Source organism: Alosa alosa, chromosome 16, assembly GCF_017589495.1.
Source record: "Alosa alosa isolate M-15738 ecotype Scorff River chromosome 16, AALO_Geno_1.1, whole genome shotgun sequence".
NCBI lineage: Eukaryota > Metazoa > Chordata > Actinopteri > Clupeiformes > Clupeidae > Alosa > Alosa alosa.
Genome location: NC_063204.1, coordinates 22,601,236 through 22,613,375, shown reverse-complemented (window position 1 = coordinate 22,613,375; position 12,140 = coordinate 22,601,236). Strand labels below are relative to the sequence as shown.

The following is a 12,140-nucleotide window of genomic DNA, read 5'->3' as shown; positions in this document are numbered from 1 at the left end:
ATTTCCAGTATTGACGATAAGTAGTCGTTTGTCCACTAGATAGCGCATCGTTGCAGTGAGACGTAATTTTGTTGAAGTTAAAAATGGGTTGAAAAAACAATGGACGCTTCCTACAAGGACTGTAGTTTACTGCAGAGAACGTCTAATAAGGATAGGATGATGTTCGCATGAAATGTAATTCCCATTTCTTCTTGAAGCCGAAATAAATCTGAGGATGTTTATCGGACATGCTTGGTTTTTACTGCAGGTAATGCGTTAATCTTATAATATCAATAAGGACCTAGGTAATGTTACCGTTAGCGTTGGTTGAGTTGGAGGCCAATTTGATTGATTGCATTTGTAGAAAACTATAAATGCGGTTATATCAAGCAAATTGATAGCAGCACTGTAATTGTATCTTTTCGACTGTCATTTGTTGCACGTGCTACAAAAAATCATTCTGTGCAATGGAAGATTTACCAACGTTACACCGGGTCTGATACAGTTTTGCCTATACATGCGTGAGACTGAGGCGCCTGTTTATTTTTGTTTTAAGAATGCGTGCAGGGTGAGGGGGGAATCGATGTGCTTTGATTACAGCTTGGTAGTTGTAGTCTCAGAAATTAAAAGCACGTGTGAAGTATCCAAACAATGAGACCTTCATTTCATTATGGCTGCTTTAGCAACACACCTTAAGCTACTGTGTAGTGGGTCCCATTTAGAAGTGGCTACTTCATTCAAGGCTTTCCTTGACTCATGGAGCTCGTGAATTGTATTACAACTTTTCGCCGATATGGCAGTTTAAGTCCGGCTTGATACTGTAAGGCAGGGGTCTCTAACCTTTTTGGGAATGAGGGCTACCTGAAGACCAAAATCATATGGAGGGCTACTCAACAGAAACAAACAGACCCTCACCCCTTTTTTGCGAAGGTAGTCCTCCTAAATAATAGGCCTATGTGATTTTTATTTTTAAATTATCAATATTGTGTAGGCCTATAAGTATATGTTAAGCAACTGTATTTTCATCTGATTCTTCAATACTTTAATATCAATATGCAACACTACCAACATTTTTGTTCAGTTTGTTCATTTCAAAGTTTGCATCGGAAATCTAATCTAAATTTTTTTAACACAAAAAAAACAATCTTTTTGTGCAATTAATAATTTGGGTTACAATTTGTACCCATTATACCCACCCACCATTATGAATTCAGGGGTTGCTTATGTTCTGATTTCAGTGGACAATTCGGTTTTAACATTTCAATAGTAATTGCCCACACCACCCTAACATATGAAAACTCCTTTTAAAGTTATTGCACACCTGAATTCTCTCCATGATCTGACAAAAAGGTAATAAGCCTCCTGCCTCTGGGCCCGGTACAGGAGCCTCCCAGCACCACCAGACTGGCAAGTAGCTTCATCCACCAAGCAATCAGGATGCTGGAACACTCTACCCACTCTCCCCATCACTGACAGCCCCACCCACCAGCCAGCCAGGAACCTAGGAAACTAGGATCCTGTCTACCCTAACCCCCTCCCCAACACCGCCCCTGTGGAACTGCACTGTGACTGCGCAGCCCTAACGTGTTGCTGCTTCATCAAGCCTGATATACTTTGAAATTACTGCATACTGCATATCAATGTAAATATACAGGTCACACAAGCACAAGTTTAAACTTCATGTAACTGTTAAGACTATATAAATATACAACACAACTACCTCTATTTTTTTTATATATATGTCCTATATTTCTATTTTGATACATACATGTTCTATATTTCAGTCTTGCACTTTAATTTAATGTTTATTGTCTATGGCTATGTCTATAGTATGTCTATGTCTGTATTTAAAGCATGTCTATGTCTGCATGGGAAAGTAAAGCGAAATTTCAATTCTTTGTATGACCAGTGCATGTAAAGAAATTGACAATAAAAGCCGACTTGACTTGACTTGACTTGACTAATGCACGGCCCTGCTCAGTCATGCATGCCACACAATGTTCAGGCTATTATGGCAGTAGCCTACGGAGGAGAAAAGGCCTGTGAGCTAAAGCAATTGTTTTTCAGTCCTTGAACAATCGTGCAAGAACCGTATTTGACGAACATGGAATGGCCACAGAACTTTTGCAAAGATATGCTTCCATTGGCTACACCAGACAAGCAAGTACACCCCCAATTTAATGTTACAGATGTATGGCTACATACATTCTTAAAAGGTTCTGGTCTAGACTTAAATATCTATTTTCACAATGGGCGTGTTTTAGAGCGTGATCTGCAGGCGACCTGTTGTCTATTTTTAGAAGGTCTTTGAGGGCTTCCTATAGATCTCCGGGCACCGTGTTGGAGACCACTGCTGTAAGGCGTAAGCCATTGGTTTCCAAAGGAGATTTCATTTGTGTCGCCAGCATAGCCTATTGACAATTTATGTTGTAAATAGGCCTACCTTATAAGCCTACCTGTAGCTTAGGGAAGCTAACAGCTTTCTATTAGGATCTAGTTTGTTAGTTACAGTTTTGTCATAACTCCCTGATGCATTTTTGCATTTAGAATAGCCAGAGCGTGGATATCTCAATCGGAAAATTAAACAATATCGGGTGCCTATGGACTAGGCTGGGTGAACCCTTAATTTAATAATAATTTCTTAATAATTTCTTAAAGATTGAGCTTGGTCTGGTGAAAGCCAGACTAGCCATGGACCTCAGTTACACAATGAAAGGGAACATTAATCAGCCTATATTTGCACGAACAATAACGGACAACAGCTCTTCAACTTTGGCCCATTAAAATGTGTATGAACAGTCTAGCGACGCATTTCATCAAGGCCCATTTGGACATGTCAGTTATTTGCACCACTGGTTAGATGTAAAACAGCATTTCGTTTCAGACTACTGTTACTTAATTTGTGCATTAACAATAACGTTTCAGACTACTGTTACTTAATTTGTGCATTGACAATACAGTGACAATAAATCACATGAACTAAAGATGACTAAAATCTTATGTAGAAGAAGAAACATTCACAAAAAAATCCATCCATCCAAAAATGACCTTTGTTTTTGATAGCTGTTGAAAACGGCATGGAACTGAGAGATGTTTTTGTTTATTAATTAATTAATTAATAAATAAATAAATAAATAAGTAAATAAATAAAAACATTATGCTGATACCTTTTGTTTTTCCCAAATACAATGTAGCCTACAGGTGTAAGTGACCCTTCATCAATCCAGTTGCAATGGATGAACTGTGATGAACTGCCCTACTTGTGATTGTTTAGAGATTTTAAAGGTTTTATAACAATGCTACATCTTAGGGCTGCACAATTAATCGAATTTTAATCACGATCACGATTTTGGCTTCCCACGATCAAATTTGCGTGATCGAGCGATATTTCAAATGCGTGCTCTACCCATAGAACCAACCTGGCAACCCATAGAACGCTCCGCTACAAAACAAATCAACTGACCATGTGCCTGCATGCAGCCTACCAATGACCGCTGTTCCCTGCACTGTTCAGCCTGATGCACTGTGGACTAGTGACATTATGTTATTATTAGTAGGCTAGTTAGACTATACAATAAACGACGATCAAAAATCAAATGTGTGGCACAGCAGAAGGCCAAGAGCTTGTCCCTCGAAGCGGATCATCCATTGTTCGAAAATATTTCTGATTTCAGCCAAGATAAGTTAACCAAAAATATAAGCAAAGCAGGGCTCTCAACTCATACCGTGAAACACATCACATGACGTAAACCACACATGCCTTTTTTTAATCACGTTAACTTTTAGTCCTTGTTTGCTTCCTCCGATGTAATAAGAGTTGAGCTACGGGATCCGTGAATTTTATTCATGTATTTTATAAGCTATATGTGCAACCTACAATGCATATGCGTTTCAAGACACAGCCTACTCAAAACGAGTGAACAATAATGAAAACGTAGCCTACACGTCAGGGTTTTACATATCAACGAATGACTAAACCAGGTGTGTCCAAACTGCGCCAGCCATGCACTTTAATCCGCCCGCCGAAAGCATTTATTAGTTCATCATAGGCCGCTCGCTATTTTTTTCCAGCGATAGACGACGTTGTGGTTAACTTTAGGCTACTACAAACTGCTTTACAATCTTCTTAGAGAACGTTTACAATGTTTGGCATTAACTCAGGCATGCCAAACAAGCATACACAAAAGTTTCAAGAGTGGGGGATGGAGTAAAAGATGGAGACAAATTGAAGTGTGATTTATTTTCGCGGAACGGATGTACAGGACTGAGCGGCGGTCATATTTTGTACCGCTATGCGGTGCATCTAGTTGTGCTACATAATAATCTTCTTGTGATAACCCCATTAGGATACTATTGAAAGCTTTCTCTGATGACTTCCTTTAGCGTGCCATCCTCAACAACACCCCCACAGAGAGTCTAGGCACAGAAGGACAGGGTGGGGCGGTGAATCTAAGCCTCTGTGCTGGCCTGCAGGAGGTCTACAGTCTAGGTTTGGCACCCAGGGGCCATGTGAGCCTTTGATTTGATCTGAGCTCTTAATGACTTCATGGGATCAGTTGACTCCAAACGACAGTGCCAGAATCCGAGCCATGCTGTCCAGGGACAGTTTGACTTAAGCGCTAAGCCCCAACTGCGACTTGGTTAAACAACAGCAAGAGGGAGAAAGGGAGTGAGAGAGAGAGCGCGAGTGAGGGAGAGAGAGAAAAAGCAAGCAAGAGAGAGAGAGCGGTTGAGCGAATGAGAGCATAAAGAATAAAGATAGCAGAGAGAGATGGGGAGATTGAATCACTCATTCACTGGGAGTAACAGGCACACATTCAAGCATTCATCCACACAGAGTATATATTCAGCACACAAGACAAAAAAGTGCCAGTCAATGAGGTCTTGAGGCGATGAAGAGAGCAGAACAGAGTGTTAAAGTCTCCGTGTAGAGTGGGGGATGGAGCAGTTAGCACAAGACAAACATCCATAGACATAGACCAATGGGTTGTCAATGTGTGTGTACTAATAAATGAAGCAATGCGCTCACACTTACTGACTTGCTGGTTTTAACTTAACTAGGTGCTGAATCCCTCATATGTATGAAGTAAGGACAGCACTCTCAGTTCTCTTTCAAACTTTTAATCGCCAACAACGGACGTTTCGGGCCCTTCTTCAGCGTATAATGGCAATGGCAAAAATGGTATATTGCCAATGTGTGCATGTATGTCCATTTTCATTACAACCATGTACATGCATTGTGTGTCCTCCAAGATGTGGGTTTGCCATACATGCGAGTGTGCCAGCGTGGGCACACAGGCTTGCGCTTTCATGGACTATTTTAGAGCATCATACACATATACATTAATCTGTACCCAGTGGCTGATGTGGTGGAAGTGCAGCTGTCTGTCTGTGTGTGTGTGCGTGTGTGTGTGTGTGGGCGCTAGGTATTTTGAGACTGACCAAGACCATGTGGTTACAGAAGGATTCCATGCAGCTGTGTGTGCACAAGACTCTTTTTTCGGTCTCTGTGTATAATTCCTGTATATGTTTGTGCGCTTTCAGACTGACCTGGGAGATATGGTTGATGGAGGACTCCATGCGGCGCAGCTGGGACGCCTGAATGTCCAGTAGCTGCAGTACATTGTTGGCTAAGGCATTGATCTGGTAGGCCACACTAGCCAGTGACTGGGTGGTGTAGGCTTTGGTCTCCTCCAGCGCTTTCCTTTTGTCCGGTGCCTGTGGCAGAGGAGAAGGGAGGGGAGAGATGTGCGTGAGACCACCAACCACAGCACATGACACACCGTAGCACAGCTGAATACAGAGGAATAGGGGAGAGCAGAGGGCTAGCACACAGGCAGATAAACGTTTCTTGTAGCCCAAGGGCTTGCTTCAATTAAGACACCCAATCATTGCACAAAGCTCCTCAAGTGACACCAACACTGCATACCACCTCCCTCTCAAACATTCTGTAGCGGCTCTAACACAATCCTATTCACCGGAATGCTATGTGTATATTGGTAACTAAGGGTAACCCTTCAGCCAGCCACTCTTCATTGCTTTGAAGTTAACTATAGAATCTTTGACTACTTTGAGAACACTCAGAGAACTCCAGAGAACATGAGTGCCTATTCAAGAATCATGTAGACTAGGGGATTAATTCAAATAAAACCCACATTTTCATGTCTTCAGGATTATAGCAGTGTGTAGTGTTTTTGTGTGTGTGTGTGTGTGTGTGGGGGGGGGGGGGATGAAAAAGTCAAATGAGCCACAGAAACCAGTGTGAAAACAAACACAAACTCAAATGACATATCCCTTTTCAGCCAAAAACCACTGTCAAATATAGAATCTAATTTCACAGGGTTTATGATAACGCATGTTGTTGCACAATTATTTTACAGTAATATGCCTTCATTAAATTATTTAAAGATAGAAAGACAGAAGGAAAGAAAGGAATGAGAGTGAGCGAGACACCCACAAGTACCACTGAGAAGAGAGGAAATAAGCATTGGGTTTTTGTTCTCTATTTGGCTTCCTGTTTGACATAGCCATGCGGCATAAGAGCGGTTGAAACTTTTCTAACTGCGGTAAACCTCCCCATCTTTACACCACCTGATGCTATCACCTCAAACTTTACTTAGAACACTTCAAAAGACATCTCAATATAAAATCAAGCACATCACCAACACAAACACCTTTCGAGTGAAGCTGCCTGCCATAGCCAATCGCTCGCAAAAAGAACTGACAAAACACTTCCTGTTGATTCTGTTGGAGCCCTGCTCCTTTGGATAATAGAGGGGTGGGTAATGGTGTCAATTGGGTAAGCATGTTGCCTTTGACACGTGTCTCTCTAGGTACACAAACACGAGTTTCGGGGCCGCGTACGAGCAGTTGGAGCGAACAGCGAGAGGGAGAGTGGCGGGCCCGCGAGCCGCTCTGACGGAGCGGGAGGAGCAGATGTGCGGGCGCGATAGCTGCCCACAGGAATGCTGGGAGATTCCTCCTGAGAACTCCCACCGTGCACCGGCCATCTGTCGGAGAGGACAGGCCGAATGATATCATGTGCGCGCACAGCACACGCTGATATGAAGACACATGCTTCAAGCACAGCACATGGAAATGCTGTGGGATCTTGAACTTATCATAGTAAATCTACATACTGACGGTCTTTCACAAAGACAATTGGGTAGAGCCCCTTACTTCACCCATTTTCAGAGGGACTGGGTTTGGCAACCAGATGCTTAATAGCTATCTAATAACCTTCATAACCATGCAAGGCCACATATCGACAAATTCTCTTATCACCAAAACACCAAGTTGAAGCGCACAAGATTCATATAATTTATCAGATCAATTTTCATTCTCTATTTTTTGATAATATTAACTCCAACGACCAAAAGCTTCCAAAAATAGGCCTGCATCAGATATGCCACTTCATAGCATAACATGCAAGCAACACACCCACTGGTACACATACACAGACACAGTTGTAATTTCCCCTCAGCAACACACACACCCCCACACACACACAGCAGACTGAGGCAGGAGGGAGGCTACAGAACACTACTACTGATCCAACACTCCCTCTGCGAAACTAGACAAATGGAGAACCTTGTTCGAGCCTATTTTTAGCCACAGGTTTGGAAACCACTTCAGCTGCATCTGCTCCGATACATTATTCATCTGCTCTTTGCGTTCCTGATACCCCTGGAATTCCACTTCAGTGGTATTATCTTTCTTCTCCAAACAAACATGTTGTCTTCAGAATAAAGTGGGTCTGGAATTCCAGACTAACAGCTAGCCTTGTAATACCCCAGAATTCTGAGCATGGAGTACGTACATCATTTCTGACACCGTAATCTCAACCACACGGTGAGAACGAGATTTTCCTTCAGGCAGGAATCATTTCAAGGAAATGAGGCCCATTTACATAACATCATCACCTGGGCTAGGACAACAACGATGAGTCCCATCCATCAGGGTTGACAGCGATAGCGTTGCAGTCTCCATAAACTGAGAGACAGGCCAGGTCTCTCTATATGAAAGGAGACATAATCTGGTCATTAGACTCTGATAAACACATTCCTGACAAGATTAATATGTGAACTTACTGAACTACATATTATGACTTCAGCATTTTTAATCTCATGCGACGTTAATGTGATGAAGGTAGTTCCCATGAAGCAAGAGAATTACTGACGGCCATTGTAAATCCCACCACCCCCATGACCTACATATGATTCTGAACGAAAGAGGGAGAGAGACACAACAAAGAGAAATCCCAGATTGTGGTAAAAAACTGGAATGAGGCATGCTAGTTTCCATTCATGAAGGTCACAGACCAACGTACGAGAATGTCTACAATGTGTCTGTGCATATGCTCATGTCAATTCAACTAAAGCAGACAGCGAGTTGGAGAAAAGTTGATGCGTACTGAAGGAAGAGGCTTCAATCTATTGCACACCAAACTGCATCTCTCCACACAGCATAAACCCATAGCAGATCAGCAATGCTTTCCTATAATCCAGGTTCGTAATCGCAGGGGGGCTCTCCCACCCCCAAAGCCCTTCCCATACTCTAACCAGGGTTTGTATCAAAACACTACTCTTAAGATGATTCACAAGGCAACTTTTGTTGCTGGGCATCGTTCCGGAGTATTGTTGTTTGGTATATTAGCCAATAGTATTGGCCATCATTTGCGCTATTTCTGGAATACTTTATTCATCAGTAGGTCCTCACCAGTGCCCAGCAACATTGCTCAAAAAGTTTGCCCGTGTATCACCACCCGCCCACTAAAACCGCTTTAGGCCTATACTCCCACGCCTTCCCCCCTTACCCTGGATATCTTGAGCCTTGAGGCATGCCATAGTACTAAGACAGATGATTGGATGATTAGGCATCAATCAAACATGGACATATGCATGCAAAATCTTTTTTTGTGACTACAACAGATATTCAGTTTATTAACCTGTCTATTCTCTCATATAGTGGGACCTTTGTCTGCAAATGCTGATGGCTATGATTATGATATAACATAATTCCTCATCACCATAACCTATAATTACATCAATAATTACATATGTGGCAAGTAACTTAGCTCTGTCCATCCATTTTGTCTCCTTTCTTCCCCTCCTACTCTAGACTACCTCCACTGCTGCAGCCCAGATATACTTTTAGAAACCCTCTGCTTACAGCTGACCATTCCCAATTTCTACCCTGCTCATAATATACACTATACAGACAAAAGTATTGGGACACCTGCCATCACACCCACAGCTTCCACACATCTGAGAAGGCTTTCCACAAGACTTTGGAGGGTCTGTGGGACTTTTTGCCTATTCACCCAGAAAAGCATTTATGAGGCCAGGCACTGATAATGGACGAGAAGTCCTTTTTATTCACTTTCTGTAACATAAAATATATTTTAAAATATAAAATGTAATGAAATAAAACATAATAATAAATAAAATAATAAATAAAACAATTCTACTTTGCTGAGGTTAACATTCTCTAAATACTCTACTTACAATGATTTGTAACAGTAACCTAATGGGCACCAGGGCACCAATACAAAGCAATACTTTGAATGCCATCTCTCTTCATTTTTATCCATTATCAATTTGTATGCATTATGTACATCTTACAGGCATGATGTAATCTTGCATGCATTATGTATGCATGTTGTATGTATGCCAATATATTGTATTCTGATGTAGGCTATAATGTATCATTATACATTTTAGCCCATATAACCTATAACAGTGTGGCGACAAAGTCACTCTGTGGCCTGATGGTGTTAGTTTCCAGGCCATTGTTAAAATTGCACTGTTCATTCACACATGCTACAATTTAATCAAAAGAAAGACTCAATAGCTCAGGCAGTGGAGGGACAAAAATGAAACCAAGCGCATACTTAATCTGTAGCGCTAGTGCTTAACTAGAACGCCATGTCACCTAGATAGACCCGACAGGGTAAACAATGACAAATACTGGGAACAGAGACCTCATTCGCACTCTGATAGGCAAAGAGGTGAGTTCTCACACAACTTCCATGTGTGTGTGTGTGTGTGTGTGTGTGTGTGTGTGGGGGGGGGGGGGGGGGCTAGAGAGAAATTGGATTATTTTCTCAGTCCAGTGACAAGCCAGGACACAGTAGAGGGTGATGTGTTGAGGTTGTGTGTGTGTGTGTGTGTGTGTGTGTGTGTTTGTGTGTGTGGTGGTGGTGTGGTGGGGGGGGGTGCCACTGTCCCTTTAATTCCAACAGCCAGGGGACTGTTTGACCTTTGCCCTTACCTGACATGAGCCTGGCAATGTGACTGACAAAACATCGGAACACAAAGAGATGTCAAACTGGAAGAACAGGATTTGGGGCAGAACAGAGCAGGAGAGAGAAGCGGAGGGGCCGGCTCTGCTGCTGGAGCAGTGAGCAGTGCTCTCTGGCAGAGAAGCTGAGGAGGAAAAGCATGGGCTTCCTCCCCTGAGGGTGCAGGGAGGGGACTACGAGTTCCAGGGGTCAAGGGAGAGGCAGTTCTTCCAGTGCCACTCCACCCAGAGCCACACATCCCCTAATGGGCGAGAGCGAGAGCGAGAGTGCACTAAGGACTTCCTCTGTCTCCAGGATCACCTCCCGGCTTTCCGCTGACACCTTCCTTCCGGCCTGAACGACGACGGCAAGATCTCTCAGAGCAGACAGAGGAAGCATCTGCTATCTTGCCCCCAACCCACAATCCTCTCCAGACGATCCCTTCCAGGCTTGTCTGCTGCGGCTCTTTGCTTTTTACTTTCTGCTGGAGAAGAGGAGCTAAAGAGGGGATTTATGGCTGCGTGGGATGTGTCCTGGCTCTCTAAAAACTGTGCCTGGTCCCTCATTCTGAGACTTCCTCTAGACTTTTAAAGCAACAACCAAATAACTTTTCCTCTGTCGCACGCACTATTTGTTTAACCAGCACCGGCTTAGCAAATAACGATGTTCACAGACAAGGTAGAATATGTTGCATGATTTTATGAAAGTACAATGTATTGCGACATCAGATGCAAGTCAAATTTGTAGTTTATTATGTCTCATTCCATCGAACTACAGATCCGCTACCCGATCTGGCAAACTTACATAGTGCGGTTATAGCCGATAGAGGGCCGCAAAGCGAATGCAGAAGTGCCGTTCACCCTGTTACGAGTTGATGAACCGATTTTGGAAACATTATTTTAAGGTACAAAAAAACTCTTGTGTTGCTTTAAGCATGGGACTCTTCCTCGACGGCTTCTGGCACTGCTTGCCATGGGCACTCAAGAAGCAGGTGATTGCTTTGTTACATAAGATCTATAATGCTGGTGAGCAAATAAGAAGATTCTTATCATGCATCTTAACATTACATGTTACAATCTTAAGGAAAACTGCAACACCACCCAAACCTGAGGAGTACAGGGATCATGCAGCAGAAAGAGAAACACCCATTGCACAATCTCTTCACCAACAGCACTCAAATGTCAGCAGAGATACTTCAGGGAGTTTTGACAAGGGGGGGAAAGTTAAAGGCATGCGGCTGTCAGGGTAAAATCAAAACAGTCGCCTCAAAAGGTGCTGTTGCTGTTTTTCCCTGAGAGGTGCATTCGGCACTCCACTTCTTTCAACGCTGACAGTTAAAGTCACTCATGCACTTCCCCATACCCCTTGGGGGGAATGGAATGCTCCCTGGAAAACTGAGGAGATATGTCTGGAAGGCCAAAACATGGAATGACTCAACTGGAGAGGAAGAAGAAATAAACAGAACCTGTGCGGTTCCGGTCAAGCTCAGAGACTTGGATGCTTGAAATTATTAAAGTAGCACAGCTAAGGCATTCTGAGTCTCCAATGACTCATCCTTGTGGTGTAGGCTAGACCCCAGTCCATAGCAAGGGCGTGTTCTCTCGTTTCCCTTACACACAGAAGAACACAGTGGGCAGATGCCTATTATTGGGACTCATTTAGCAGTGAGCAGCATGGATCAAAGGCCACCATGCCTGCAACACTCTTCAATTAGACTCCCAAATGCATCCATCGTCTGTCTTTCACTGAGCAAGCCATACCCATCAGCCGCAATCCAAGTCAAGTCACTTTTATTTATATAGCACATTTTTGTACGCAATACAATTTTTTTGTAAGCACAAAAGATCCAGCGACGATAGCCTAAAGCCGACAGGGAGTG

General features: G+C 43.0%; 1 protein-coding gene across 2 annotated transcripts in view; it reads right to left on the bottom strand.

The window, feature by feature from the left end:
* The window catches only part of abi1a (abl-interactor 1a), a 50,690-nt gene that overhangs the window by 32,179 nt on the left and 6,371 nt on the right, over positions 1 to 12,140 (bottom strand). For both annotated transcript variants that reach the window (XM_048266235.1, XM_048266236.1), the window contains exon 2: positions 5,530 to 5,697. In XM_048266235.1, the coding sequence (XP_048122192.1) occupies positions 5,530 to 5,697 (168 nt within the window). The remainder of the gene's footprint in view (positions 1 to 5,529; positions 5,698 to 12,140) is intronic.